Here is a 27,902-nt window from a genome sequence, read left to right on the forward strand (position 1 = left end):
CAAGTTCTAATGACTATAATTTCCACAAGCGTCGGAAAAAAATTACATTAAAAGCGGTGATTAGAGAACATCCTTGTACACACAAAAACCTTATTATAAAAGAGTGACGTACTTAAAGGCAGTTCCTTGCTGGGGCTTTGGCTTGACAACGATGGGCGTGGGCCTCTGAGGTTGGGAGGGCTGCTGAGATGGGGCAACATCTGCCTCGGGCTCAGTGGTTGTAGCAGGTGCAGGGGGCGTCACTTTTGGTTTAGGCGCAATGGGTCTGTAGACGTCGAAGGAGAACTCAGTAGGGGGCTTGCTGTACTTTTCTAGTTCTTTGTTGAGGTTCGTCCTGGGCGTCTGTGTGTTGACGTAATTTGGGAACTTGTAATCCTGAAGATCAAGTTGCTTCACGAAACACATGGGTCGAAGAACACGCTCTGAGCTCAAGCCTGCTGTGAAGGACAATTGGTATCATTTTAATAAGTTTCATAGTTTCTTATTAATTACTTCACATTATTAATAAATTGACAGTTTATTATTAAGTTAGTTAACATTACAGACATCAATGAGTCAAAATTTCTGTCGAAATTATTTTAAATTTCGAAATGTCGGTAACACTTTACAACAAATTTGAAATTTTTTTTTGTCCTTTAAATGGAGCTATGTGATTTCGTATGAGAATAAAAGTATCAAAACCGAAACGTTTTGTTTTTTGAAGACGAAAAGTTGCCTAGCTTCTTGTGAATTCTCCGACAATTCTACTTTTATTGAGTAATTTGTAACTTGTGTGACTGCGCGCTGTTAAAATACAAAAGTTCGATAAAAAAAAAGAGTTAAGGAAGTTTGAGAAAGTGTTCTGTGGTAAACAATAGATAATTTCTGAAATTTAGTAAGAAATTATGCAAAAAAAAACAAAACATTTTCATGTTATACAGTATTATTAATCCATTTGTGATGTAACAAAACTAATGATCGCCACTGTAAGAGATGTAATAACTTGTCCAACAAAATCACCTTATGAGGTTGGATGGTAAAGGGCATCTACTTGGTGAAAATGAAGAATGCAGTAAAAACAAATGATAAAGGAACAAAATATTTATTACTGAAGAATTTAACAACACTTGCTCAACATTACATAGATGGCTTCATAACTCAAACTTCAAATTAAGGTAGTGAATCATGCAGGTAATTAAAGAATCTTGGAATTTCACTTTTGTCCACAGCTACGACTAGTGAGTTGTTAAGGCCAATTTCATAAATGTTCCCCAAAGAATTAAAAATTCTGATTGGATAGATCGGGAGAACTTAAAAACGAGGAAAAAAACCCACAGTTAATCGGATCGCTCTTAGCTTTTAGCTCCCTTTGTAAAGTAAAAGTAGTTTTCCTTGGTACAGTTGCGGCCTTTAGTTTTATTACTTCCTGTATACACCATTGAAATTTCTTAGTTAGAATAAAATAAAATTCATGCCTTTGAAATTTTTTTAATCCCTATTTTGGACTGCGTCTCTAAATTTTACAAATGTTTTGATTTTTTTTTAAAAATAGAAATATTTAGAAATTTGTAAGTCAATTTCTGCACATTCAACATCAAGGTAGGTGGGAATTTTATTCACGTCTCACTGGAGCTGCACAATGGGCTACTGGTGACGGTCTAGAAAACATCTCCGAGGATAACCCGAAGACGTGCCATCGCAATTTCGATCCTCTGCAGAGGAGATGGCTCTCCTGCTTTGATAGCTTGACGACTCACGAAGTCGAGCATATTACGGTAGAAGGACCGATACAGCGCACCCTCGGTCCCTACGCAGGCTGATCAAAGTGGTCATCTACCCGCTTACTGACAGCAGCCAGTAATGCCTGACTTCGGTGTTCTACTGGGACCGCTAAACTTCAAGGGTCCCACAGTGGACTGATCGTTAAGACACGGTTCCCAGCAGATCACCGAAGTCAAGCATCACTGGCTGCCGTCAGTGCGCGGGTGGGTGACCACTCGGATCAGTCTGCGTAGGGACCGAGGGTGTGCGGTATTGGTCCTCGTTAAACTGTTCTACCGTAAAGTGCTCAACTTCGCGTGCAGGTCGTTGGGCTATCGAAGCAGGGGTGCCATCCCCTCTGCAGAGGATCAAAATTGTGATGGCATGTCTTCGGATCATCCTCAGGGATGTTTCCCAGACCGTCGTCAATAGCCCATTGTGCTGCTATAGTGCGACGTAAATTAACTACTACTACTACTACTAAACTTCAAGGAAAAAGACTAGAGCGCTTAAATTACTAGCTTTAATTTTAGTTTGAAGAAATGAGAAACTTTTTTCTTCCAAATAAAAACAAAACTAGCCGAATTGAATTCAGTAATTGGGATTGTTGCTGAAAATGATTTAAGAAAATTTAAAGAAATGTTTCCCGTTTAGAAATATTTTCAGCTAAAGTAAAGTCACTAAAATATTTTCTAATTAACACTTTTCAGCACTTTAACGCTTTCTTATTAACACTTTTTCAACACTATAACACTTTCTAAACTGACACACCGTTGAAACGAGACACACACCGTTCAACTTTCACAACGTTTCAACAAGAAAGTAAAATAAATAAATAAGTAAATAAAATAAAGATTAGTTGTTCTTTCAAGAAAAAATTCCTGTGTTATCAGAAAATTGGGTAAAAATAGTGCTTTGCGAAAGGTAATACTTAATTTAATCAATCTCCTACGATTTTTTGACAAATTTTTTCTAAAAGTTTTTATGAAAAATTCCGTTGAAAAGTACTTGTACCCCAATATGTAAACACCATAACAGTATATTGTAATAAAACTAAGCATTACTTTGTGTAACTGTAGTAGTTGTGACAGTTTTAGTTTGAGTCTTGTGTTCTTTATGAGCCATTTTTTCCATTGCAGCAATGGGGCATCCTGAAAGACTGGAAATAACAGGCGATTCATTCAGAGATAATTTAACATAATGGCAACGCATGCATACATTAAGAGTAGTAGAGAAAGTAATACCTTCTATGGGAATTTCTGTTACTGTTGACATGTCCCTTTCCATTACAACCCGGTGTCGGGCACCTGAAACGATCACAATTTAAATTAATGAAAATTAAGATGTCATGGATTATAAAATACGAATTAAATGTGCAAATGACGTTTAGTTTACAGTTAGCTTTATCTTGATTCTTCTACCATTTTAAAAACGGAATGATATAAAAATAAATAGAACTTTCAAAATCTTGAAAACTGATTTTTCGGTTTGAATCTTTAAATTTAAGTTTGGTTTGATTGTTTGAGTTGTATTAATGCTACACTAATGGGCAATCACCTGCCAGCTTTTTGACATACACTGGTGAACAAAATTAAGAGATGGAAGACATTTTCCCAAATATCTCAAAAAATACTAAATATATATAAATGAAATTTGGTATGGATATAGCTTATTCCATGATAATAAAGTATGTAAAACAAAAATGAAAGTGCCATTCACAGGCAAGACCTATTGCCAATAAATCCAATGTAGCCTGAACTTAAGGATAAAAGATGACAATAAAAGTGAGGCTTGTACAGTGTGTATTGCCTCTAATATGGTGTATGGTCACCCCTGACAGACAGACAGCATGCACAACGAGTATGCATGCTGTTAATAAGGGAGCTAAGGAGGACTTGTGGAAGACCCTCCCATTCATCCACCAGAGCGATTTTTAACTCCAGAATGGTTCTGGGGGGAGGTTGGCTCTCAATAGGATTCAGGTCAGGGGATTTGGCTGGCCAGTCTATTCGCTGAATATCCTCGCTTTTCAGATACTCATCAACCATGAGAGCTCTATGTGGTCGAGTATTGTCGTCCATAAAAATGAACTCAGGGCCAACAGCGTCCCTGAAAAGACGCACATAGGGCTCTAGGACCTCCTGCATGTACCTCTGGGCATTCACGAAAGCATTGTTAAACACATGGAGCGGTGTGCGGGTATCTTGCATGTGCGAATGAATGTGCGAAACTGCTTTCCATCTCTTAATTTTGTCCACCAGTGTATTAAGACTGCACATTTAATAATTAGGTCGAAAGTTAGAATGATTCTTTTTTAACCACTGTATATCGAAACAAAGTAGGAAGTCTTATTTAGCAACGTAGACGCTATTTGTGCATGAAAAGTATGAAATAAGTAGCAAAAAAAATGAAGCAGCACACTAAAAACATAAAGTGATACAGCATCAATTACACGAAGCAACATGCAAGCAAAAAAATTGATAGGTATAAAACATACATGTTGCTGTTACTTGTAAAGGTAACGTAATTTAGCTCTTATGTTATTTATTTCTGACGTTAAATTGGGTAAAATAATTTCCAACCACATTGTTTATTTACATTATTATCATCTTCTTAACTTGTTAATAATGCAATTATTTAAAAAAAGAAAAAAAATATGTAATTTGTTCAAAATAATAAATTGGAGCATTTTTATTTTAAATGGCATTTCTTTTACTATTTATTTATTTCATTTAAAAAAGAGGTTTGCATGTTCTAAGATAGCGTAAAAAAATAGCTACTTTTACTTCAAAATGTGATTTTTCTAAGTGCATTGAGCATTTTTAAATCATACATTATTATTTCGAACAGCTTGAATTTTAGTTTTGTGATCTCCGGTATTAAATTTCAGCAGATAAATAAAAATAAACAAATCACATTGGCGCTTACTTTGATATATTATTTATTGTAATTTATTCAGACTATTGTATTTATTTGATTTGTAATTTATTTTTTCTTATTGTAAAATATGTTGTCGTGTATAAACCAATAAGATTTTCGTTTATATATGTATATACCCTGTTATAAACCAACGAGAATTACAAATCTGTGCTAAAAGTATAACTCGAGCAACCGATAATCGAAACACAAAATCCAGAATAATGTAACAATAAATAATTAAGGTAATTTATTACTTAGTACACATTTAAGCTATATTGTTTGAAAAATTATTAAAGTTCCTAGAGAAAATTATAATTTTTTAAATAGTTATAAGGTGTGCATTTTTCAATTGGGATATTATTGTTGAATGTTTTCTTTAATAGACATTATACATAAGAATAAAATGATATTTAGAAGTACTATCAATTGTATTCAGACATTTTTATCATTTACAATTGTATTAATATTTCACGGAATTTTAGAAAGTCCTGATCTGCCTAAACTCTTGGCACGCATCTGCTACCCCGCAAGCAATTTTTGTTGTTGAAAGATTGACAGCAAATGAATCAAAGTTAGATCCGGAACATAGTTCGATAATAATCATAATTACCCACGAGATTACAGAAGTGATAAAGTTTGGAAATATTTTTTTCCTTACGTTACACGAGATTTTCAAACGGATCTTTGACATTTTTGGAATGATTTCGAATATGAAATTGGCTTCTCTCTACAAGCTGGAGCTTTTATGAAATGTAATTATATATTCCTCGCCAGAATTCGATCGAGTGAACACTAAGTGTCTCCACTTCTCGTTTACGTAGGGAGTGGTAGGTAGAAATACATTTCAATTCGTGACGTTAATGATATATGTCTTAAGCGGATAGGTATGTATGTAAACCAATACTTTCTTTATAAGCTTGTCCACTCAATAAACTTAACTAGAAATATCATTTCGAAAAAAAATCTATAGTTTTCCCAAACAAACTGATTTTAGATTTGAAATCACCACACCCGAATTACGTGAGATCAAGTACTTGGATGAATGCATCAAAAAATTTGTTCCCAGGTATTAGATAGAACAATCATTTAGAGTCCATTTTACTTGTTATTTAATATTGCCTTTTCTAGCTATCACTTAGGTTCGTATACAATTTTATGATTAAGTTGCTGAGAGTGGTCTAACTATTCTTAGGTTCATAAACAATTTAATGATTAAGTTGTTGTCAGTGGTCTAACTATTCTTAACTTCGTAAACAATTTTATGATTAAGTTGTTGAGAGTGGTCTAACTATTCTTAAGTTCGTAAACAATTTTATGATTAAGTTGTTGAGAGTGGTCTAACTATTCTTAAGTTCGTAAACAATTTTATGATTAAGTTGTTGAGAGTGGTCTAACTATTCTTAGGTTCGTAAACAATTTTGTGATTAAGTTGTTGTGAGTGGTCTAACTATTCTTAAGTTCGTAAACAATTTTGTGATTAAGTTGTTGAGAGTGGTCTAACTATTCTTAAGTTCGTAAACAATTTTATGATTAAGTTGTTGAGAGTGGTCTAATTTTTTTCATAGGTTTGTGGAATAAGAAAATTGATGTCTTCTACCCATGACGGGGCAGGGGACACAAACTGAAATATGGTAATAGTTTACAATTGAGGGCTCTTTTTGTATTTGTATGTAGTGATTTGAAACTATACAAATAGGTATGAAAATAACCATCCCCTAACGGTGAACAAAAGTTGCGATAACCCAAAGGTGACGTCATCTAAACAAATGTAGCAAGGAATATTCGATAGCAAGGTTAGCCAGATATGAAGCTGCATTTTAACTGAATGAAAATTATCGCCAAATCAAGGGGTTCCCTTTCTACACCTTAACCTAAAATATTACTATCTAGATCAGTTATTCTCAACCACTGTGCCTCGGCACTTTTGTGTGCCGCCAAATTCTTAAATTGCGCCGCCAAATATTAGAAATGATACAATAAAAATCATAATTCTTTTTTTTTATTACGAGTAAAGTTTAAATTAAAGAAAAGTGTATATATATATATATATATATACTTTTCATAATTTTTCCATGCTTTAACAGCGTGAACATCTTTGTCAGCGATTATATTGTCTCTGACAATCTTAAAATAAGATGGAAGTGTTTAAATTGTATATGACACACAATTTTAAAAGAGCTAATCATTAAAGTAAGCTATGCAATTTAATAAACAAATTGACAAAGGATAACTAAAAAAAAACAAATATATAAAAAACAAATTAACAATTGATAACTAACAAAATTTAACCTAACAATTAATAATCAGCAAAAAAACTAGTTAACAAGAAATCACAAAAAAATAACAGTTAATAATTATAGAAAACAAGCTAACAATTAATTAATAACTAGCAAAAAAATTAATAACTGTTACTAACTAATAAAAAAATGGTCGAAAGAAATAATTAATCCCTTAATAAATGTGCCTTTGTAGTACATATTATTTTATTTCACATTCAAAATTATTACCACAAACTATTTAACACGGTGTGAAATAGGTAATTAAACAACTTTTAATCTAATTTTTTTCATTGTGTGCCGTCAAATTTCGAAATCTTTAAAAGTGTGCCGCCACAAAAAAAGGTTGAGAATCACTGTGGCTCCAGTTGAGCTGAAAATTGGCTCAATATAGGGTCCTTATATAAACATGCACCCTGGGACCAATATTGGAATGTCTATATTTTTTAATATTAGTCCTGTATAAAACCAATATCAGCCTATATATGGAAAATATAGGGCCTATATTGGCTGAATATAAAATATCGGATGATTCTGACAATTCTATATAGAACCAATATCGGAAAATAACGGCTCTTTGAACTCTAATTGAGCTAAGGTTCGTGAATATCGATCCAATAAGGTCCTGAGTTAATTTACTGCTATTGTTTCCAATGTATTTCTTTTAAAGATTGTTTTAGTCAAGCTAACAGTTATGAGTTATCAAGGTTTTATGCATAATACGTATAGTTCTGTATTTATACCTAATTATGCATTTGGAAATGCAGTCTATGCAAATGAGACATTATTTCTTATGTTTTTTACTCTAAATTCCACAAAATAAAAATCCAGCGATTAAATCAGTAGTAGTGAGGAAGTAGTTGTTCGTGAAAATTATTATTTTCGACTGAACCTCTTAAATTATTATACTTCGACTTATTATTCCTAAATTATAATTATTATGTAAAATTATTATAGTACTTCGACTGATACGCATAAAACCTTAATAATTTCGAAACTATTAGTTTTGTTGAATTAATATTGATTTCGTTAAATTAAACGAAAGAAACACGTAAAAAATAACTACTAGCTGGTCTACTGTGCAGTTTTTTTCTTACGTGTAAACAATCATTAGTTAAAAACTGCATTTCTTTTCCTTAAAGATTTTTGTAACTTTTGATCAATTAGTTCTATCACTTTGGTATTATAAATTTCAATTCAATGCGAAAAATACATTGGAAACAAGGCCTAATTTGTCTAAATAGTGATATTTAATTTTCGTCCCTAAGTCTGCAAAGCATCTTCCTTCTGCAAATATAATGTATCTGCAATGCAATGCACTGTATTTTCAGTCAGCACCGTATAATATTAATAAAAAAAAATTAGACCACTTACTCAATCATAAAACTGGAAGAAATCGCGAAACCTATTCTAATGCAAATGTTTGGTAGTACTTACAAAAACTGCTTCATTCTTAAAGCAGTATTTGTACACAACATCAGATATAAAATTATGAAAATAATAATAATAATAACTATTTAACTACAGATAATAATTCGTAAACATCAAAAATACAGTTCAACACGTCAGTTTAACAAGAAGAATTTCATGCGAGGAAGATAAGCACAACTAGGAATGAAAACTCAAAAATAAAACTTAAAATAGATAAATAAATAAAATTGAAACTAAGAAAAATGAAGCGAAAACGTGCGTAACGAATTAGGGCATCGTGCAATAAAACTGATAGTTTGTCTATAACTTACTTCAATATCGTCTCGTGCATGGCAAGAACTGAAACGAAAATTCTAAGTGTCAAAATTATTATTTTTTATGAACGGTGATACTTGCCAAGTTTAATAGTTTATTAGCAAAATGTCTGGGAATTTATAACTTAAAAGTATAGATAAGCTTTTTTTTTTCCCCTCAGTTTTTTTTCTTATTTGGATTCTACTTTATTTATTGCTTAGTTCTTCAACTGTTAAAAGAACTCTGATTGGTTGAATATCTCACATGATTTCAACCATTGCCAAAAGTTTCGTTTGTTGAATTTCGATTGGATATGTTATAAGAGTTTGTTTTGACTAGAAAAATGAAAAGAAACTTTTTTTTTTTTTAAATTTTTTTTGTTTAGTTATTACAATTACATTTTTTTTCTATGCCGATATTTTTCCCACGAAAATAATGAGAAGATTTTTATTTTAATGTGAGTCTTTTTGGAATTTTTAATGGAATTTAAGTTTCAAGAAAAGTACGGATTTTTCTGCAACGAAAAATACTACATTGTTCTTATTATTTGCTTTTTCAGATCAGATTAAATGATTCTGAAGAGACGACTGAAAATTCGATTACTAAGAAATAAAATATAATTATTGTTATTACTTGAATCGTTCTGCTTCAGTTACGTCAATAAACATTTCTGTTAAAAAAAAATGTTTATTTCCCCCCCTCTTTTTCTAAAAGTTTCATACACGTTTTTTCTTAAAAATTTCTTTTAGTAATTCTGATCGAAAAAATATTTTTTCGACTTATTTATTTCAAATATTTTTTACCACACACGCTCATTATTTTTTTAAGAAATAAAAAACAAATTTTTCCGATTTCCATTGACAACCAAAAAATTAAATTTTTAAAATTGCTCTTCGTTTGAAATTTATTTTTGAAAAAATGATGAAAATATGAGAATTATTCGCATTGCCTCCTATTCCTCTACGTATAGTTTCTCTAGGACGCATGTTTGGAACTAGTAGTCACTGATCAGTGAGGCAAGTAATTGTTAAAACGTATAATTTGCATCATTATTAAGCAAATAAACATATGTAGTTACAGATGTGAGAGACTTTGAAAAATTAAAGAATTAATTTGGAAGAGAACATAAACTTGGAAGCACAATATATTTTTAAATTCTTATTACAAACACATGAAAGTTTTTTTTTATCAAAAATAGTTAAGGATGTAAAAAAAAATTGAAAAGTGTTGAAAAAGAAGCATTTTCATTCATGTGTTCTAATTGAAAAAAAAAAACATTATTACGCGTATTCGTTGAAAAATGTTTTATACTTAGCATTCAAACTTTTTTTAAACATATTTTTGCATATTAAATTTTTTTTTCTTTGAAGCATTAACTATACAACAGCTTTACTAATTTATATACTTCAAATAACGTAACTTAACAACTCATTTGGCCCCGTAAAATTTTTTTTTCTTCTTCTTATTATTATTTATTTAGAGGGGTAATTTTTTTCTTCTCATTTTAAGAAAGTTGAGCTTTTTTTTATTTTATTTATCTTCGTTTAAATTCTTCTCTTTAATTTCTCACATATGTATAGATTAAAGCATATCGATAAAACAAATATGTAAAGCATTGGTCATGATTATTTGGCAATTTTTTTATTGCTAAATATGTCGATTTTAATATACTTCTAACTCATTTCACACATTAATATCTAAAAAGATAATTTTTAACATTTTTATACATAGAGAGTTAATTTTAATATGGAAGAAATATGATATTTTAGTAGCATTTTTGTAAGGGCAATTTGTAATTCTATAATTTGTAATAGTAAAATTATAATTTTATTAAAAGCAATATTATATGAATATACGTACTTTCAGGCGTAATTTTATCTTTCCTTGGGCAGCCAGACAAGCTATTTTTTGAAATATAAATATTTATTACATTCATATAACATTGATAGAATAATCACATCTACAATTAAATAAAATAAATATATTCAATGTATATTATACCCACATTAATTGACGCTTTTTTAAAGTGTTGAAGTACTGATCATAATACCTGAATAATGGAAATGTATAATTAGATATGCGTGCATGCGCGGAAAAAATTAACATTTTTTTTCCTTCATAATTTTGTAGCGAATCGTAATGGGCAACTTATGGCAGAAATCCGATTTAAATATATTAAAAATTTAAAAAAATTCGAGCAATTTTTTAAGTAGTTTTTGTATTTTTTAAAAGAAAGCATACGATGACAAGGGGTTTTTCTTCAAATAATATTTTGCATCATAAAACAAGAACTAAATAACAAAAGAAAATACTTTACAATTAGCATTCATATACCGAAATATTATTGTAAAAGGAAAGAAAACATGCAAAAAAAAGATACTTTTTAATGAACTTGCTTAGTAGTACAAAATGAAATTTGGGGAAAACCCCTTATCATTTTGAACTTTTTCTTTTCTAAAAAAAGCACAAAAACTACTTTGAATATTGTTTTAAACTTTTTTTAAATTTTTGAGAAATTTAAATCAGACTTTTTTTATTAGTTGCTTAATATGATTCACTGCAAAGTTATGAATGTTAATTCAATTACGCACATGAGCAGTACAAAGAGCTACTTTAATTCCTCATATAATGCACAATTTTCAACGAATTTTTGTTCAAATTTTAAAGCAAAATTTTCTTAACTAGTTTTAAATTGTTCTGAAAATTTCGTTTAATTTCATATAATAATATTATTAAATAGTTATACCAAAAAAAAAACGTAAGACAAAAAAAAATATTTTTTATAATAAAAACGTCCATGTTTTCAAAAATATTTAATCCACGCTTACGAAATTTTGACCAAATTAATTGTTACAAGTTACAAATTTATTACTACATTTTTCGGCTTAGGGTATTCAAAAGCACTATTTTCCATTTTTAATTTATTGTCTGTCCCTTAAACCTCTAAAACTTTAAACTTCATTGATAAGTATGAGAAATAGCATAACCTAAACACTTCTAAATTTATAAAATTACTCTCTCAGTAATATTTGAGACAGATAAAGAAATGCGTTAGTATAGAAGTGTTTCCATTATTTTATCCAACCACTATATATATTATGTATATATATTTGCATTTTTTACTGGAACCATATAAATCGTAAATTTTTTAGAGTTGAGTTGAGACATCTTACCTCCTATGGTGCGAGTAGAGGCCGGTGGAATGGCCGATGCCGTTGCAACCAGGAGTCGGACATTTGCTATCTGAGACAAGATAGGAAAGTATTAAGCATACACGAACCAAAAATTTTTTTGAAAATGGCTTAGAATTATAAATACCTTTAAGAGAACCATCGGAATGGCTGCCCATGGAAATTTCCTCGGCCAAGGCTTCTATACAAGCTGAACTCATAACATGCGAAGAAGAGCACATTGTATTTTCCTCATTGTTATTCGACCTGTAAAAAATAATAACATTAATTTGGAATGATTCTAATACACTGGTGTAAGCAATTAAGAGAAATTACAGACCTGGTCGATTATCTCTAGAACAGGGGTTTCCAACTGGCGGCCCGCGAACTAAAATCTATTAGTTTTCATTTTTTTGCGGACAATTTTCGTAAAAAATCTATGAGGGTTTAAAATACTTTTTTTCGTTAAAAAAAAAAACTCCTAATTTTTTCGTTATTTCGTAAATTTAACACATCAAACGGTGTAAAAAAATTTATTTCTCAGGTTTTGCATCCAAGAAAATATTTATTCAAATACAGAAATAATGCTATTTTTGTATTTTTGTGTGTTGCTATTTTTTTTTTTTTTTGAATATAATTTAGCATGTGCGTATCAGAAATTTTCCTATTCGAATTCAATATAAACTGACGATAAATACATATTTTCCATCGTAATAACCTTTGGGTATGTCAGTCGGAACTGAACTTGTGTTAGTCCCTCTTTATTATTGCATTTCCAACCATTGCTTCGTGATTTGGAGAGATTTTGGTGTTTTGTGCGTAATCAAAACTTTTACATAATGATTGGTTTTTTACGTAGTAAGATGCAACTATAACAGTTCGATAGGCGAAACTTAAATATGCTAACATGATATGCAGGCGATTAGGATTGTTTGGAGTCATTTTTTGGTTTACAGTGCGTTAGCAAAACTTTTATATAATGATTGGTCTTTTACGTAGTAAGATGCAATTATAAAAATTCGATAGGCGAAATTTAAATATGTTAACTTAATATGCAGGCGATTAGGATTGCATTTCCAACTACGTATTGCTATGTGATTTGGAGACATTTTTTGGTTTACAGTGCGTTAGCAAAACTTTTATATAATGATTGGTCTTTTACGTAGTAAGATGCAATTATAAAAATTCGATAGGCGAAATTTAAATATGTTAACTTAATATGCAGGCGATTAGGATTGCATTTCCAACTACGTATTGCTATGTGATTTGGAGACATTTTTTGGTTTACAGTGCGTTAGCAAAACTTTTATATAATGATTGGTCTTTTACGTAGTAAGATGCAATTATAAAAATTCGATAGGCGAAATTTTAATATGTTAACTTAATATGCAGGCGATTAGGATTGCATTTCCAACTACGTATTGCTATGTGATTTGGAGACATTTTTTGGTTTACAGTGCGTTAGCAAAACTTTTATATAATGATTGGTCTTTTACGTAGTAAGATGCAATTATAAAAATTCGATAGGCGAAATTTAAATATGTTAACTTAATATGCAGGCGATTAGGATTGCATTTCCAACTACGTATTGCTATGTGATTTGGAGACATTTTTTGGTTTACAGTGCGTTAGCAAAACTTTTATATAATGATTGGTCTTTTACGTAGTAAGATGCAATTATAAAAATTCGATAGGCGAAATTTAAATATGTTAACTTAATATGCAGGCGATTAGGATTGCATTTCCAACTACGTATTGCTATGTGATTTGGAGACATTTTTTGGTTTACAGTGCGTTAGCAAAACTTTTATATAATGATTGGTCTTTTACGTAGTAAGATGCAATTATAAAAATTCGATAGGCGAAATTTAAATATGTTAACTTAATATGCAGGCGATTAGGATTGCATTTCCAACTACGTATTGCTACGTGTTTTGGAGTCATTTTTTGGTTTACAGTGCGTTAGCAAAACTTTTATATAATGATTGGTTTTTTACGTAGTAAGATGCAATTATAAAAGTTCAATACGCGAAACTTAATATGCAGGTGATTAGGATTGCATTTCCAACTACGTATTGTTACGTGATTTGGAGTCCTTTTGATGTACAGTGCGTAAACAAAACATTTATATAATGATTGTTATTTTTATGTAGTAAGATGCAATTATAAAAGTTCGATAGGTGAAACTTTATGCAGGCGATTAGGATTGTATTTCCAACCACGTATTGCTACGTAGTTGGAGTTATTTTGATGAACAGTGCGTAAACAAAACATTTATATAATGATTGGTTTTTTACGTAGTAAAATGCAATTATAAAAGTTCGATAGGCGAAACTTAAATATTAACTTTACTAATGTAATATAACTAACTTAATATGCAGGCGATACTTTAAGTTCGGAAATTAGACTTAAAAACAGGATATAATAATTAGCATATTTAAGATTAATGTTTTGCGTAAATATGATTGCATCTTACTAAGCTAAAATCTCAGATCAAAAGTTATTGAAATTAGTGCTCTTCCTTTTTTTTAACACACCCTTCCTAAAACTTATTTCCTCTAATTTCGAATCCTTCTGAATATTATTGTTTAATGTTGGAAGTTTTAGAATTAAACTCACCCTAGAAGTGATTCTGAAGATTCTTTTGTAGCATCATCTCCTCCCTCATCAATAATGAGTGGATTATCATCGTCTGGAAGAGGCAACAGGTGATCTTCGTAAGTAAGAGGACGAGTTTCCAGCATCGCGAAACGGCGAAGACCCGCTGTCGTGTTCACTGCACGAAAAAAAGAATTTTTGTGTTATAGAAATGTTCAGTAAACCGTTATATGTTTTATTTAGCATTCATTCGTCTCTCTATTAACCCAAGATCGCATAAATTTGTACAAGCATTGTCAAGATTGCAAATTTATACGTATAGATTTGTTTAAGTTTGGGGAAAAGCAATGAACGACGAAGAACGTCGAATTTTTCCTACTCATAAATGGCCGCGACGAATATCTTTCTTCAGGTCGCTTTATTAGTACAGTCAAACCCCACTATAGTGAACACGGTTTATAGTGAACTCCCGGATATAGTGAACGAAATGTTCGGTCCCGTGCCTTGCTATACACGTATAATGTTATTTTGTGTGGATATAGTGAACCAAAAAAAACGAGGAAGTTGGCTATAATTAACTTTTTTCTGATTTTTTTCTTCATTTTTTTGGGTAATAATTTTGAAATTTCTACTTCAAAATAAATACATATACCGATTTTCAAAACCATCTATAGACAGGTTTAAAAAGCGGAATAACAGAAATTCAGGAAAAGCTATTTGAGAGTCGGGAAGTGTTTCCATATCTGATGTTGAGGATTGCTCATCAGCTAAAGATTACAAATTGTTTTTTGCACGCAAGGCGAAGAGTAATAAAAAATAACACATTTTTTGCTACTACATTATATTTTTCAGTCGTTTATTTGAATAATGAGTAATAAAGGAAACCATTTGTTATTTACCATTTGTTGAAGTTTGGAAACCATTAGTTATAATTGCCTGCGTAACGGATATAGTGAATTCCCGGTTATAGTGAACCAAAATTTCGGTCCCTTGAAGGTTTACTATAGCGGGGTTTGACTGTATATACTTGTATAGCCGACAATGAAGTGAATTATTATTGATCCCAAGGGAATGAAAATTTTTTGTTGCACCAGTTCTGCTGATTCAAGTCTAAAAAATTGAACATGTTTTGAAGGAAAATTTTCTGATTGTCTGAAAAGTAAAAATATTTTGAATTAAATCTGGGAGTGAAAATCTTTTTGTTCAAGTCTGAAAAGTAAGAATATTTTGAAGTTAAAAATAAATTTAATAGTTCTGAAAGATATACATAGATATTTACGAAAGGCAGGTTCATAGGCGACTTGAAAAAAAAAAGAAAAAAAAAAGCTAAGCTGATTAATAGAGTGGTCGAAATTCTGACAAAACCAAGAATTAGATTTATCATGAACTAATAAAAGAAAAATGCTGTTTTTTACAAACAGAGAAATAGAATAGAATAGAATAGAATAGAACAGAATAGATAGAATTATAAAATTAAATGCAAGAAGTATTTAGAAAAGAGATAGATTAGAAAAAAGTTTGTAACAACTGTTTTGATGTTAATGTCTAAAAAATATCACTAATCCGCTGTGAGGTAATCGATCTTTGTATAGAATGATAATTACATTTGTAACAACTGATGCTTTTTAATTTTTCTCCATCCATGAGATAACGACGATGGTAAATATCGAAAGGAGTATTAGTTCTTTCGCATTTTTAAAAAGTAATGAAGTTTAGAATTAGAACAATCACATTTACTTACTTCTTTTTAGAAAATAACGAGTCTACTATACAAAACGGAATACTTTTGTTTCTTTCAATTTGTCAGAAAACAAAACTGCTGCAGTTGGAATGGCATACTTTTTGTTTTTTATTTTGCAATTATTACAAAATAGTGGGAATTGCATTTGGAATAGAATACTTGTCTCAAAATAACTGTATTCATACATTTGTAATGGAATTTTGGTGTCAATTCAGTGTGCAAATGGAATTAAAATTGATTAGAGAAATAAAAAGGCAATAATTAGGCAATCAAAAAATAAGATTTTTTAAAATATATTATGGATTGTAATAAACTTAAAAAAGGAAATTTATTGACAAAAGTTGATCGTGAGATCATATTGTCAAAAAAGTTTCTAAACTAAGGTAAGTTTTAGTTTGAGTTGTTGCTTATTTACGTAGAATGTTTTATTTAATTTTATAACCGTCGTTGAACAGCCGATCCAAGTTTTTGTGTTTACGACTACTAATGTTCAATTTAGTAGCGTTGCAATTTTGAACCGAAACCAGAAGACAAGGGAACTCCTGGATCAAGTATTAGGAGAAATTTGTCTTCGTGAAGGACTTTTTGATGGAATTAACCCGCAATTATGTTGCATGGTGAGTAAAACTACGAAAACCTCCCACGATTAGTCTAACGGCAAGGGGACTTCAAGCCATGATCCATCTACCACTGAAGTTATTACGTCATTTTACGTTTCGTATCGATTAGCCATCTCCGGGATATGAACCCGGTTCAGAACGTTCTATTGGCGATGGTCCGTGAAACATCTCTGAGGATGATCAAACACATGCCATCACACTCTTGATCATTTGCAGATGGGATGGATCAACACCTCCTAGAAGAAGGAAGGCCTCAGCACGGATCAATTCAGTAGTCCGACGTAACGAAGTTAACTGCGCAGTAGATGAAAAATAAGAAAGATGTCATTACGTTCGGGGTACTAAGCTGCACAGTGATTGAAAATACGAAATATGTCATTACGTTTGGACTACAAAATGATATTTATGGTAACCCGTGCTGAGGCCTGCTTTTTTCTAGGAGTTGTTGGATGGATACTGACTTTCGTAGTCCGAGAACCTGCGTGCGAAGTCGAGCACTTAATGGCTGAACAGTTTAACAAGGACTGACACCGCACACCCTCGATTTCTTCATAGACTTATGACGGCACCCACTCCCGTATTGGCTACTGCCAGTGATGCTTGACTTTGGCGATCTTATTGGGTACCGTGTGTCTTAACGATTAGGCTGTTACCGCGAGTGACCGAAATCAAGAGAATGTCAACTTTCGACGGTGAATGTCAACAATCACGTAATCGTTTTGGTGAATGTCCGAAATATTTGTTATATCCGATTTCATATTAATTTATTCGTTGATATTATTATATTTATTCGATATTTTAATATCGTCTGAGAATAGATTGGGAGAAACATCAGTGTTCGGTGGACCTGTTAAATGCTCTCTGAGCAGTGGCACTTGACCTTAAAGAAAAACATTGATGCAAGGCATACCGGGCAGTGACACTGAACCTTAAAAAAATATCAGTGTATGGTATACCGGTCAGTGGCACTTAACTAGACCTAGTACAGGGTTATTCATAATTCCCCCCGCCTGTAAACGCCATTTTTCTTTACTACAACTGGCTTCAGTGGTACATGCTACTGCCATCTACCGGCAACTGCTTAAATTAAAACTTGAATACTTTCGGAATAATATCATAGGTTCTTTTTTGCCATATTCGTTTTCGTTTTTTTAATATAACGCTTCGAAACCCCGGAGGGAATTGTGAATAACTCTGTATATATTTCGAACATTGCCAAACGATTATGTGATTGTTAAAATTCACCGGTGGAAATCAACAACCACCAATTTCGGTTAATCGCAGTAACAAGTGTATTACAATACAAAAAAATGAAGGGAAGCGGCTTTTTTGTGTTTGTGCAAATAAATTGTGGTTCAACAAATCTCAACGATTTACAGTTAACGTCTCAAAATGTAAAAGCTGTAGTAGTGAGAATAATGCTAAAAATGTCATTCATTCTTGGGTCACGGCTAGTAATGAAATCATAAAAATAAAAAATTAATTTTTCATTAGTGGATAACAGATAGAAAACGCGTAAGGATTAATTCGACTCGCATTAATAAAACCATTTTTGGGTCAGCAGGCTTTGTTTAATTGAAAGCGTATAAGCGAATTACGAGCATTAAAACGAACTATATTTGGATTAGAAAAGACCGCAAACAATGTCTGAATCAAAACAAAAAGCATACTACGTTGGTTGAAGCATTCTTTAACGAATTAATCAATTTGTCAGAATTCTTTTCTTCGAGAAGCCAGAGAAGAATTTTAAGAAATCGCGTTTTTTTTCTCTTTCAAAGCTGTGAAATCTCACTTGGTTTTGGAAATTCCTAGCTAATACTGTTTAAAGTTGAAGAAATAGTAAAATAAATACATTAAAAGATGAAATTGCTCTCTTTTCTGGTCATGGTTACAGGTAAAAATATCGGGCGATTATATGAAAAAAATGGATCGCGAAATTAATATTAGATAAGTATGATTTCGGAAAGCATGAAGCTTTATTTTCTTAAATTGAGAGTTGTTTAACCCTTTCGCGCCGACTGTCACAAATACGTGCCAGCATAAAACCGTATCAATCAGGGTAAAAAGATAAAACTGGTAATCAAAGTAATTCTTTAGCAGTTTATTTGTGGGCGGAGTTATAGTTGTATGATTTATTTAATTCACCATTACTTTGTTCAAAATAAAACTAGTTAGTTGTACTTTGAATTAACATTGATTATATATATGATTAAGCTAACAATAATTAAAGTAAAAGCGAAATAAGTCTGTCAAATTAGCAAAAACTGCATTTAAGTTACCGTTTTTCATTAAATTACAACTTGATTCTGATTTTGTACGAATGCTTTTCTGAATCAACCGTCCCCAAGGGGTTAAGAAAATATTTCTCCCAAAACGTTAAAGTGTAAAAGAATTCTTTTATAGGAAACTTCTTTAATAGAAAATATGACTAAATTATTTTTTCATAAATTTGCAATTTATCTGTTGTTTCAGTATTGATTAATCCCCCAAAAGGACTTAAATTAGTTTATTTTGTTTTAAAAAAACTGAAGTATAAGGTTAAAAAAGAACAGAATTATTCGATAAAGCGATTTTCCAAAATCTTTTTCGAATTTTATTTTTGACTAAAATATAGTATGTCAAGATACTTTCGGAGTAAAGCAGCATTTTCAAATTAAGTACGCCTTGCAATTCATATAGAGTATAATTTGTCACCTAGCAAAAAAAAAAAAAAAAAAAAAAAAAAAAAAAAAAAAAAAAAACCCGGCAAAAGTAATAATTTTAAAATAAACGAAGCACGCATTGTTAAAGCTTGCATATATTGAATCATTTTATTTTTGTCATTTCAAAACAGATTATATGATATATTTATCAGTTAAAAGGTATAACTATCAACTATTTAACAGTAGAATTCTAGTCGAGAAAAACATCGACTACGAATGAGTCGGTGCAGTTTTATAGGTGAAGTATATGGTTGAAATTATGTTCAACAGGTACCACAAATTTTTATATCAAAGCCTACGTAAAATTTAATGCCAAGTCTCTGAAAAATACTTCTACGAGAGATACAGTGTTTTTAAATATAAGCAAAATTTTTGTTTTGATAAGATACTAATATTAAGAAATTTAGAACAACTATACCAATTTCGTTAAGGAATTATTAGAATTAAAGTTTCGAAATGTAAGCATAATCTTCTCTTTCATTCGAGGATCATTAAGAAAGTAAAAACAATCAAATTAGTTTCGTAAAAAGAAGCTTCGAAATTTATATTTTAAAATATATGGAGAATTTCCACCTATATGCTAAGTAAACTAAACTCTCTAACTAAAGAAACGAAATTCAGCAGACTAAAGATGAAAAAATGCAAAATATGTAAAATTTAATAACAAAATATTTTCACAAATAAGCAGCGAAGGTGACGCTTTGAAATTTAAGCACACTTTTTTATATCGTAAGAAAATTAAATAAACGTTTATAACAATCATATTAATTTTCCTAAAATATTCAACAGAATTAAGTTTGTAACATAATAAAATTTTTTTACTTTGGTGCTAAGGAAGGTAAACTCTTAATATAAAATTCAGGAGAAAACAATACTTATTATGCAAAAATTACTAACAATATAATTAGTTTCAAAATTCAAGCACAATATTTCGTTTGTAAGAAAACTGTATAAAGAACGAGAGCAAGTAAACGAATTTCGTAAAATATTCAGTGAAATTTGTGATCGGAAATGTAAGAATAATCTTTTTTTTTTTGCACGAAAATCATTTAGAAACTAATAGCAATCAAATTAATTTATAAAATAATCAGCGGAATTTAAATACTAAAATATAAAAAGAACTTAAGATGTTTGGAAAGTTAAATTCAATTAAAACATAATTTCGTGGAATAAAAGATGAAAACAAATGCAAAAGATAAAAAATTAATAACAACCAAAATTATTTCGTAAAAATTCGGTGAAAGTTAATTTTTTAAATTTAAGTGCACCCTTTTATTTTGTAAGAAAATTGTATAGATTTTTAGAGCTACCAAACTTATTCCATATAATATTCCGAGCAATTTATGCTCTAAAGTATAAGGAGAATTTACACTTTGTTGCTAGAGAAGCTCTCTCAATACAAATTAAAAAGACAACACAAAAATAAGAGTGTGCTCTTTATGAAAAATTCAATTGGACGAAAACAAATATTTAATATACAAATATTTATAACAATCAATCTCTTTCTAAAGTATTAGAAGAGTTTCAAATTTCAAGAGCAAAGCATTTTGTTCGTTTGAAAATTGCATACAACTAATAACAACCAAAGTGGAATTTACGTTTAAAAACACAATCTTTTCCTTTCCAAGAAAATCAAAATGACTATTATAGTCAAACTAAATTCTCGAAATGTCAACATTTTCCAAGAAAACTACTAACAACCGAAAGAAAAAAATGAGATTTATATTTATAAATTTAAGGAGAATCTCCGCTTACTCTCCTTAAACCAAAATTTAATAGAAAAGAAATGCGCCTCAAGTCAATATTCCATTAATTAATGGAGAGATAAGGAGAAAAGCCTTACCTGGAATAGAAGGTGACATTCGGACTTGTGTTCCTTCAGAAGATGTGAAATCTGTGTTAGTGGAAGTTGTGCAAACTTCCCTCATCACCTGCTCTTCAGCCAATAGAAGATCGTCTCCATCCTCCTGTTGGGGACAGGAGTCGCCCACAGCAACGTCGACAGCCGTGGGAGGGGAGGAGCGGTACAACACTTTCTCCATCCTCCTCCTCCTCTTCAGCATCTTCATCTGGAGGTGGGACAGGGGATGTGGTTGTGTGAGGAGAGTGGGGATGGAGATCGGGATGCGGAAGAGCGGGATGGAGAGGATGCGGGGGATGGGGATGATTCTGCCGAAAACGTACTTATCCGAATCCTCAGGTGAGCACTAAGAAAGGGAAAAGAAGTAAACAATTCTCGAGAACTTGCGATTTTCTCAAAGAATTTTTCAACTTAAGATGATTGGAATTTCTGTCATAACGCCGTCAACAGCAATCGGAATATTTTAGATGGTATTTTAGGATCTACAAAAATACCTGATGTCTTTTCCCGGAGAAAGTATTATTTCGGTTGAAATTCAACAATATTCTGTTTACTTTTATTGCTAAACAGGAAATTTTTATTCACAGTAAAGTAGAGTATATTTTTGAATGCTGTTACGAAAATGCGCTAGAATAATTTTTCGAACTTGTCCGTTATGTCTTGCGATTGTCCATTAATAAATTGAAATGGGTTTAAATCATTAATATAAAGTTCACTAATATTAAAAGAATCTGGGACGCATATTTTTTTTAAAAAAATTACTACAAAAACACATGAATTATTTCGTATACTTGTACTAAGTTAACATCTAATAAGTAAATAAAAAATGCTTTCAGTTCTTCTAAAAAACATTTACTGGAAAATTATCCCTAGAAACTTAAAAAAAGTTATACATCTTAATTAAAACGCTACTAAACTTGAAAATATTTAAATACCAGTGATGCAAGTTTATTTTCTAATATGGCAATAAAATGTAACATCATTTGTTTTTAAATAATGTATTGATGTTTTCAAATAAAAATAAGATTATAAAAATTAAATGGGACTGTTACTTGGCAGTATCCTTAATAAATGAAGTAACAGATAGGTAATATTATTGCATAAAATATTTTTAGAAAAAGAAATTTAGCTTTTTGATGCATATCAAAAAAGTAATGCACAAAACCGAGCTATTATTTAAAGAAAAATAGATTAAAGTAATTACTTTAAACTTGTTTATCTATCATTAAAAGAATTTTTCAAGTAATTGAATATTTTATTATATTTCTTTGAAATATGTCCGCAAAAAAAGTAATTTTGTGTGAAATTTAGAATTGTCTAAAGATGAAATGCCTGTACTTTCTACCACAAATGTATTGTTTAAGATAATCTGTCAGGATAAAAAATTATTATAAACTTACTTAAATAGAGAAGTGCATACCTGCCAACTTGTACGGTCGTTGAAAAAGATTTTACAAAGTGGTAGTAAAACAACAATTAAAATTGGAGGAATTTTCTAAAAACAAAATTACTAAGACATCTGTAAGCATAATTAGCCAACAAATAAATTTTATCTACATATGTTTTAAATGATTTATTCGTCGCACTAGTTTAAAAACGTTTTTGAAACTTTAAATTTCAACATTTAATCCACCGAAACGCTTATGTTGCTACCACTGAGAAAATTATTTCTCAACGGCCGTGCAAGTTGTCAGCTATGAAAGTGCATTGAATAAGTCGTGAATATTTAGTGCATATTACAAAAATATCAAAAGAATTCAGAATTAGCTGCTGTTAATAGGATTGTTTCCAAATTTTGAGAAGTGACCTTATCAAAAGAAAACTTGCAAACTTCATGAATTGATTTTTACACTCTAAAAGTTTGTCTTTCAAATAAAATAACAAAGAAAAAAAAATCAAAAATTCAACCTGAAATCAAAATGAAAGAAGTTTCTTAAAGTACTAGGAGTCTACTAATTTAATTACAAGCGATAATAACTTATTTATACGTACAGGTCTTCTATAAATTATCATTTCTTGTGAAAGTGGTTGAGTTCCGAACGATGCCGCTAAAATATTTGCACAATCTGCTTCCATTTTCAAAAGATTTTCTCTGTCATATTCCTTCTGTGACTTCCTAGTAGGGTTGCCATCTTCCGTCGCTAGATAAACAAATTAATAAAGATCATTAATAGATTATCTTTTTGTTCTATGCAAGTTTTTGGCGGTGCTTTGACAAAATTCCAAGTTAATGATAAACATTTAAAATGCGCTTTTGAAGATTAAAATTTTAAAGATGGAATTCATCATTTAGAGCACTTCCCTTATTAATTCTTTCATTTCGAATTTAATTCACGATGCTTGGCTTCAACAATGCTTGGATTAAAATTAATCAGTTTCAATTGTAGGATTAACTTAATGTGGAACTTCAGTAGTAATTAATTCCCTATTTATTTTTAAAAGAAACAAATCTAATGTAGATTAAGAAATTTTATATTTGTTATTAAAAAATATACAAAAAAAAACATTCTGTATTTTCCCTTGATAGTCACTCACAAATAAATTGTATTATTAGTAAATGATAACGATGGTTGGCAATAGCTATAATAATAAATAAGTTTGTGAATAATTTCTGTTTAAACTAAATCGTTTTATTTTTAGGTAATAAACTATTTACTTAACAAGGCAACATAGAGTTAGAGCGATTGGGACAGCAATCACATTTTTACCAATGGTTTTTGAATACTGTTTGTGGATTGTGGATTATTCAAATTTCCTTCAATACATTTCTAATTAAAAATTTTACTTAAGATATTCCTTCCAATGGAAATCCAAAATATTGATTAAAAGAAATTATCGTTTGCTCAGTAATATGCTGAGATTAAATTAATAATTGATTACATTCCGATATAATGATTGACTTTATACAGATATAAACCTACAAGACAAAATATAACTAATATCATAAAAATATCACTTAGGTTTTCTGTTGCTGTAAAATTTCCGGTGGGCAAAATCTTACTTAAGGAGCGAAATGTTGTTCGTGAGAAAGTTTGTTTAATAAAGAAAAGGTTTCATGGCAATAGTTAGCTGCAAAAATGATACGTAGAAAGAAAAATTAAATTTTAAAATTGAGGAACTTTTATGCAAGGCGGCATTTGTTTAAGTAACTGACTTGCAAAAAAATAGTTTGAATGAAGTTTTTGTTAAGTAAAAAATCTTGCCTGGCAAAATATTGTTTGAGTATAATCTTGTTTGTAGAAAGTTTTTTTCTTGACGAATAAAAAATATGTATTCGCAAGTTAGTGGCAAGAATATTACCGGGAAAATATCACTTAGCCAGCTCAGCAGTAAAGCCTATTTGTTTAAATTTTCTCGTTGGCGTAAGTTAAGAAAATATATCGAATGAATTAAATCTGCATTGTGCTAACTCCTGCTTGCGGCACAAAATTTTTAACTGACAAAAGCTGGTGACAAAAATATTCTGGGATTTAATACGAAATTCAGCTTGTATGAAATATTTCATTGATGAAATCTCTCATCTAATACACAATTTTGCCTACTAAATTGCTTATGCTATATTTGTTTGATAAAATTTTGTTGGAATACCCTTCATATTATGTAAAACATTCCTGCATTAGCCCGTTGTGGGCCAGGGGATAATGGAGTTGGAAGCTCTACAATTTCGTGACTAAGAGTTTGATTGTGACAATGTGTTTAGCATTGAGCAAAGGCCACCTTTACTTCCACATACAAGTTGGAATCCATCGATATGAAGCTAGGTAGGTTTCAAACCACTACTGGGGATCGAAGTCCGGTCCTTCACAATGACGACTCAGTGTATATGTTATTGAGAATGATCGAAATCGGTAGTTGCTGACTTCCACCAGTGAATGCTGTCAATCTCATGACAATCGCTTTGGTAAATGTCCGAAATGTATACTAGGTCTAGTTAAGTGCCACTGCCTGGTATACATTTGCCCGGTATGCCCCACATCAATGTTTTTTAAGGTTAAGCGCCACTGCTCAACGTGCATTTAACCGGTACTCCGAACACTGATGTTTCTCCCATTCTATCATCAGCAGATGTAAAAATATTGAATAAATATAGTAATATCAACAAATAAATTAATATCAAATCGGATATAACTATTTTATGGGGCATTCACCAAAGATAAGATGTGATTGTTGACATTCACCGATGAAAGTCGGCATTCTCTTGGCTCGTCATTTATAAGACATTAGTCAATTTTTAATTCATATAAAGAGAGGCACAAGTAATGAAAAACTTACTTTCATCTATGCTGTGTTCATCCAAGTATGGAGTATTCGTGCTTTTATTCAATGATTGCGGAGTTTCTGTCGAACTTGAGGAGCGTTGCTGGTAAAGCTGCTGACTTAACTCCGAATTTTGGATTTCGAATCTTATTGGGGTTGGTTGAATGGGTCGCTGTTTAACACCCACGCCATCCTTCCACACATTCTGGATCATTCCAGCGTCAGCGGATTTCTTTGCAACGGCACTCTCAGGAGACATTTTCCCCATGAAGCCTCCTTTTAGGTTCATAAGTGCTTCCTGAGCTTCTTGCACTCTTTTGGCATCATCACTCAACTCTGTGCCATTGCTGGTTACGTGATTCGAAACTGAAGCAATTCCAGTGAACTGATTGTTGGCAAGCTTGAAGTTTGATTGTGGGGACATTCCTATTTGATTGCAGGTTTGTTTGTTAGCAGGTTCATGTTGGTTGTCTGAGTCATTTCCAGCGTTATCTGAGTTAGAAACAGCTGTATTTTTACTGGCCTGCTTAAAAGCTTCCAGCCTACTTTGCAGGAAGCTAGTCGGTTGCACTTGCACAACTGGTCTGAACGGTACACTTTTCGTAGCGACAAAGTTTGAATTTGGACATGCTTTAACAAAATGGGTTCCTTGAACTTTGTTTAAGGTTTTGTCTGGACTCATAGTGAAACGTGCACCTTGAAAATTCACAACTTTTCGTACATTGTCCATTTTGACAGGGTCTTTCTCAATGGGATTATAAACAGGACTCACTTCCAATTTGTTAACAGTGACTTTTGGGGCGTCCTCGTTTTGTTTGGAATGCGACGTCAATGGTGAAAAAGTTATTAAATTTTTCGGCATTGATGGGGACACTTTTTTAATTGCTTGTGCAGTAAGCGGTTTAGTATCAAGAACTGATTGGTTGAGTGTGAACTTTTTATGAGGTTCGCTCTTTTTGGCAAAATACAAATTAATATCTTTTGTTGCAACTATTTCTGTTGTCTTTTTCGTGACAGATACTCCTTTAATAACCGGCTTAATATCTATAGGCGCTTCATTTGGATTAGGAGGGTCTATAATGCCATCGCTGCTTACAGATTTTGAATCCGAGATCGCATCTGTTTTCAGCTTAGCATTCTTTTGTGCGTTACTACAGACCGTGTTACTGACTTTATTCAAGGAACTTTCAGGCGTTTTATTTTCATACGGTTTTAAAGGAGATTCTGTCTTTGTAGTTTTGATTTCACTATCTTCTGAATCAGTCTCCGCATCATCCATTTCGTACTTTACTCCCTTGGTTACAGAAGTTGTGGTGCTGTTAGTGTTCTTCAATTTCTTTTCAAGTGGGGGAGTATCGGTAGTTGTTTTCTTTTGGCTTTTGTCTGGTGCTTTTTCATTATCCTTTTGCTTTGTGACAGTTGAGGCTAGACTTTTATTGTTAGAGTTCTCTTTAATTTTGGGATTTGGTTTTTCAACTTCTTGATCAGAGTCCTCTTCAATCTTCACTGAGATCAAAGCTGGGGAAGGAAAACATTTAGTTGGCTCTTTATTTGAAGCTTCCTGAATTTTCTTTGAGCGTTTTTCTGTTGCGTCTTTCAAGATATTTGTCGACCCTGGATGGAAGAAAACAAATAGAATAAACTTAAAAAATAAGAAAAAACATCATGTTTTTAAAGTGGGGTGGATTAATCTACTTTTGATGATTTTTTCTGATTAATACTTTAAGACGCTATCGTTGTCAAAGCCTTTAGTTTCCTTATTTTATTTTATTTTATATCTGCTGCTGTAGAACGACGAATATAAAATAAATTAATGTTCAACTACGTAGCCTTTAAATTTCGAACCAATCCAGAAGACTAGGAAACTCTTAGATCAGTACCCCCAGGGGTATGATTTGTTATGGGAACATGGAGGACTTAGCGACTAGAAAGATTTAACGTGCATCAGTCACCATTTGTTACACGGGGAGCCTTCGACCGGAGGGGATCGAACCCACGATCCCTTGGATATGGACCCAGTGTTCTACTAAATAGGCTATTCCGGCTCGAGTTCCTTAATTAGAATTAATTGTTGCATAATGGTTAATATCCATTTGTAAAATAGTGATTTGGGGGCCTGTTTCTTAATCTGCAAGTACGAAGAGCTCTGCGTTATGCTTCTCAGTTAAAGTGATAACACAGCTTTTGAACGACTGAACAGTTAAATTTCGTTACACAATTCTGTTATTGATGAGAACTGCGATTATATGTCAAAGAGACCTGGTATCTGAAATGGGGTGAAGATTTGAGGTAG

At 31.5% G+C, this 27,902-nt stretch overlaps 1 protein-coding gene across 4 annotated transcripts in view; it reads right to left on the reverse strand.

Annotated features, from left to right (window-relative positions):
- The window catches only part of LOC107438819 (uncharacterized), a 130,514-nt gene that overhangs the window by 43,693 nt on the left and 58,919 nt on the right, over positions 1-27,902 (reverse strand). For 2 of the 4 annotated variants that reach the window (XM_087153915.1, XM_087153913.1), the window contains exons 8-18: positions 25,625-27,223; positions 23,345-23,493; positions 21,335-21,698; positions 14,450-14,606; positions 11,979-12,097; positions 11,834-11,903; positions 10,521-10,561; positions 8,678-8,705; positions 2,985-3,047; positions 2,805-2,899; positions 113-434 (exon numbers count right to left, since the gene is read on the reverse strand). In XM_087153915.1, the coding sequence (XP_087010041.1) occupies positions 113-434; positions 2,805-2,899; positions 2,985-3,047; positions 8,678-8,705; positions 10,521-10,561; positions 11,834-11,903; positions 11,979-12,097; positions 14,450-14,606; positions 21,335-21,698; positions 23,345-23,493; positions 25,625-27,223 (3,007 nt within the window). Of the gene's footprint in view, positions 1-112; positions 438-2,804; positions 2,900-2,984; positions 3,048-8,677; positions 8,706-10,520; positions 10,562-11,833; positions 11,904-11,978; positions 12,098-14,449; positions 14,607-21,334; positions 21,699-23,344; positions 23,494-25,624; positions 27,224-27,902 lie in introns of all 4 variants that reach the window. The other 2 variants (XM_087153914.1, XM_087153912.1) reach the window with 1 other exon arrangement.

This window comes from Parasteatoda tepidariorum, chromosome 10, assembly GCF_982258835.1.
Source record: "Parasteatoda tepidariorum strain Cologne lab strain chromosome 10, Ptep-v5.0, whole genome shotgun sequence".
Taxonomy (NCBI): domain Eukaryota; kingdom Metazoa; phylum Arthropoda; class Arachnida; order Araneae; family Theridiidae; genus Parasteatoda; species Parasteatoda tepidariorum.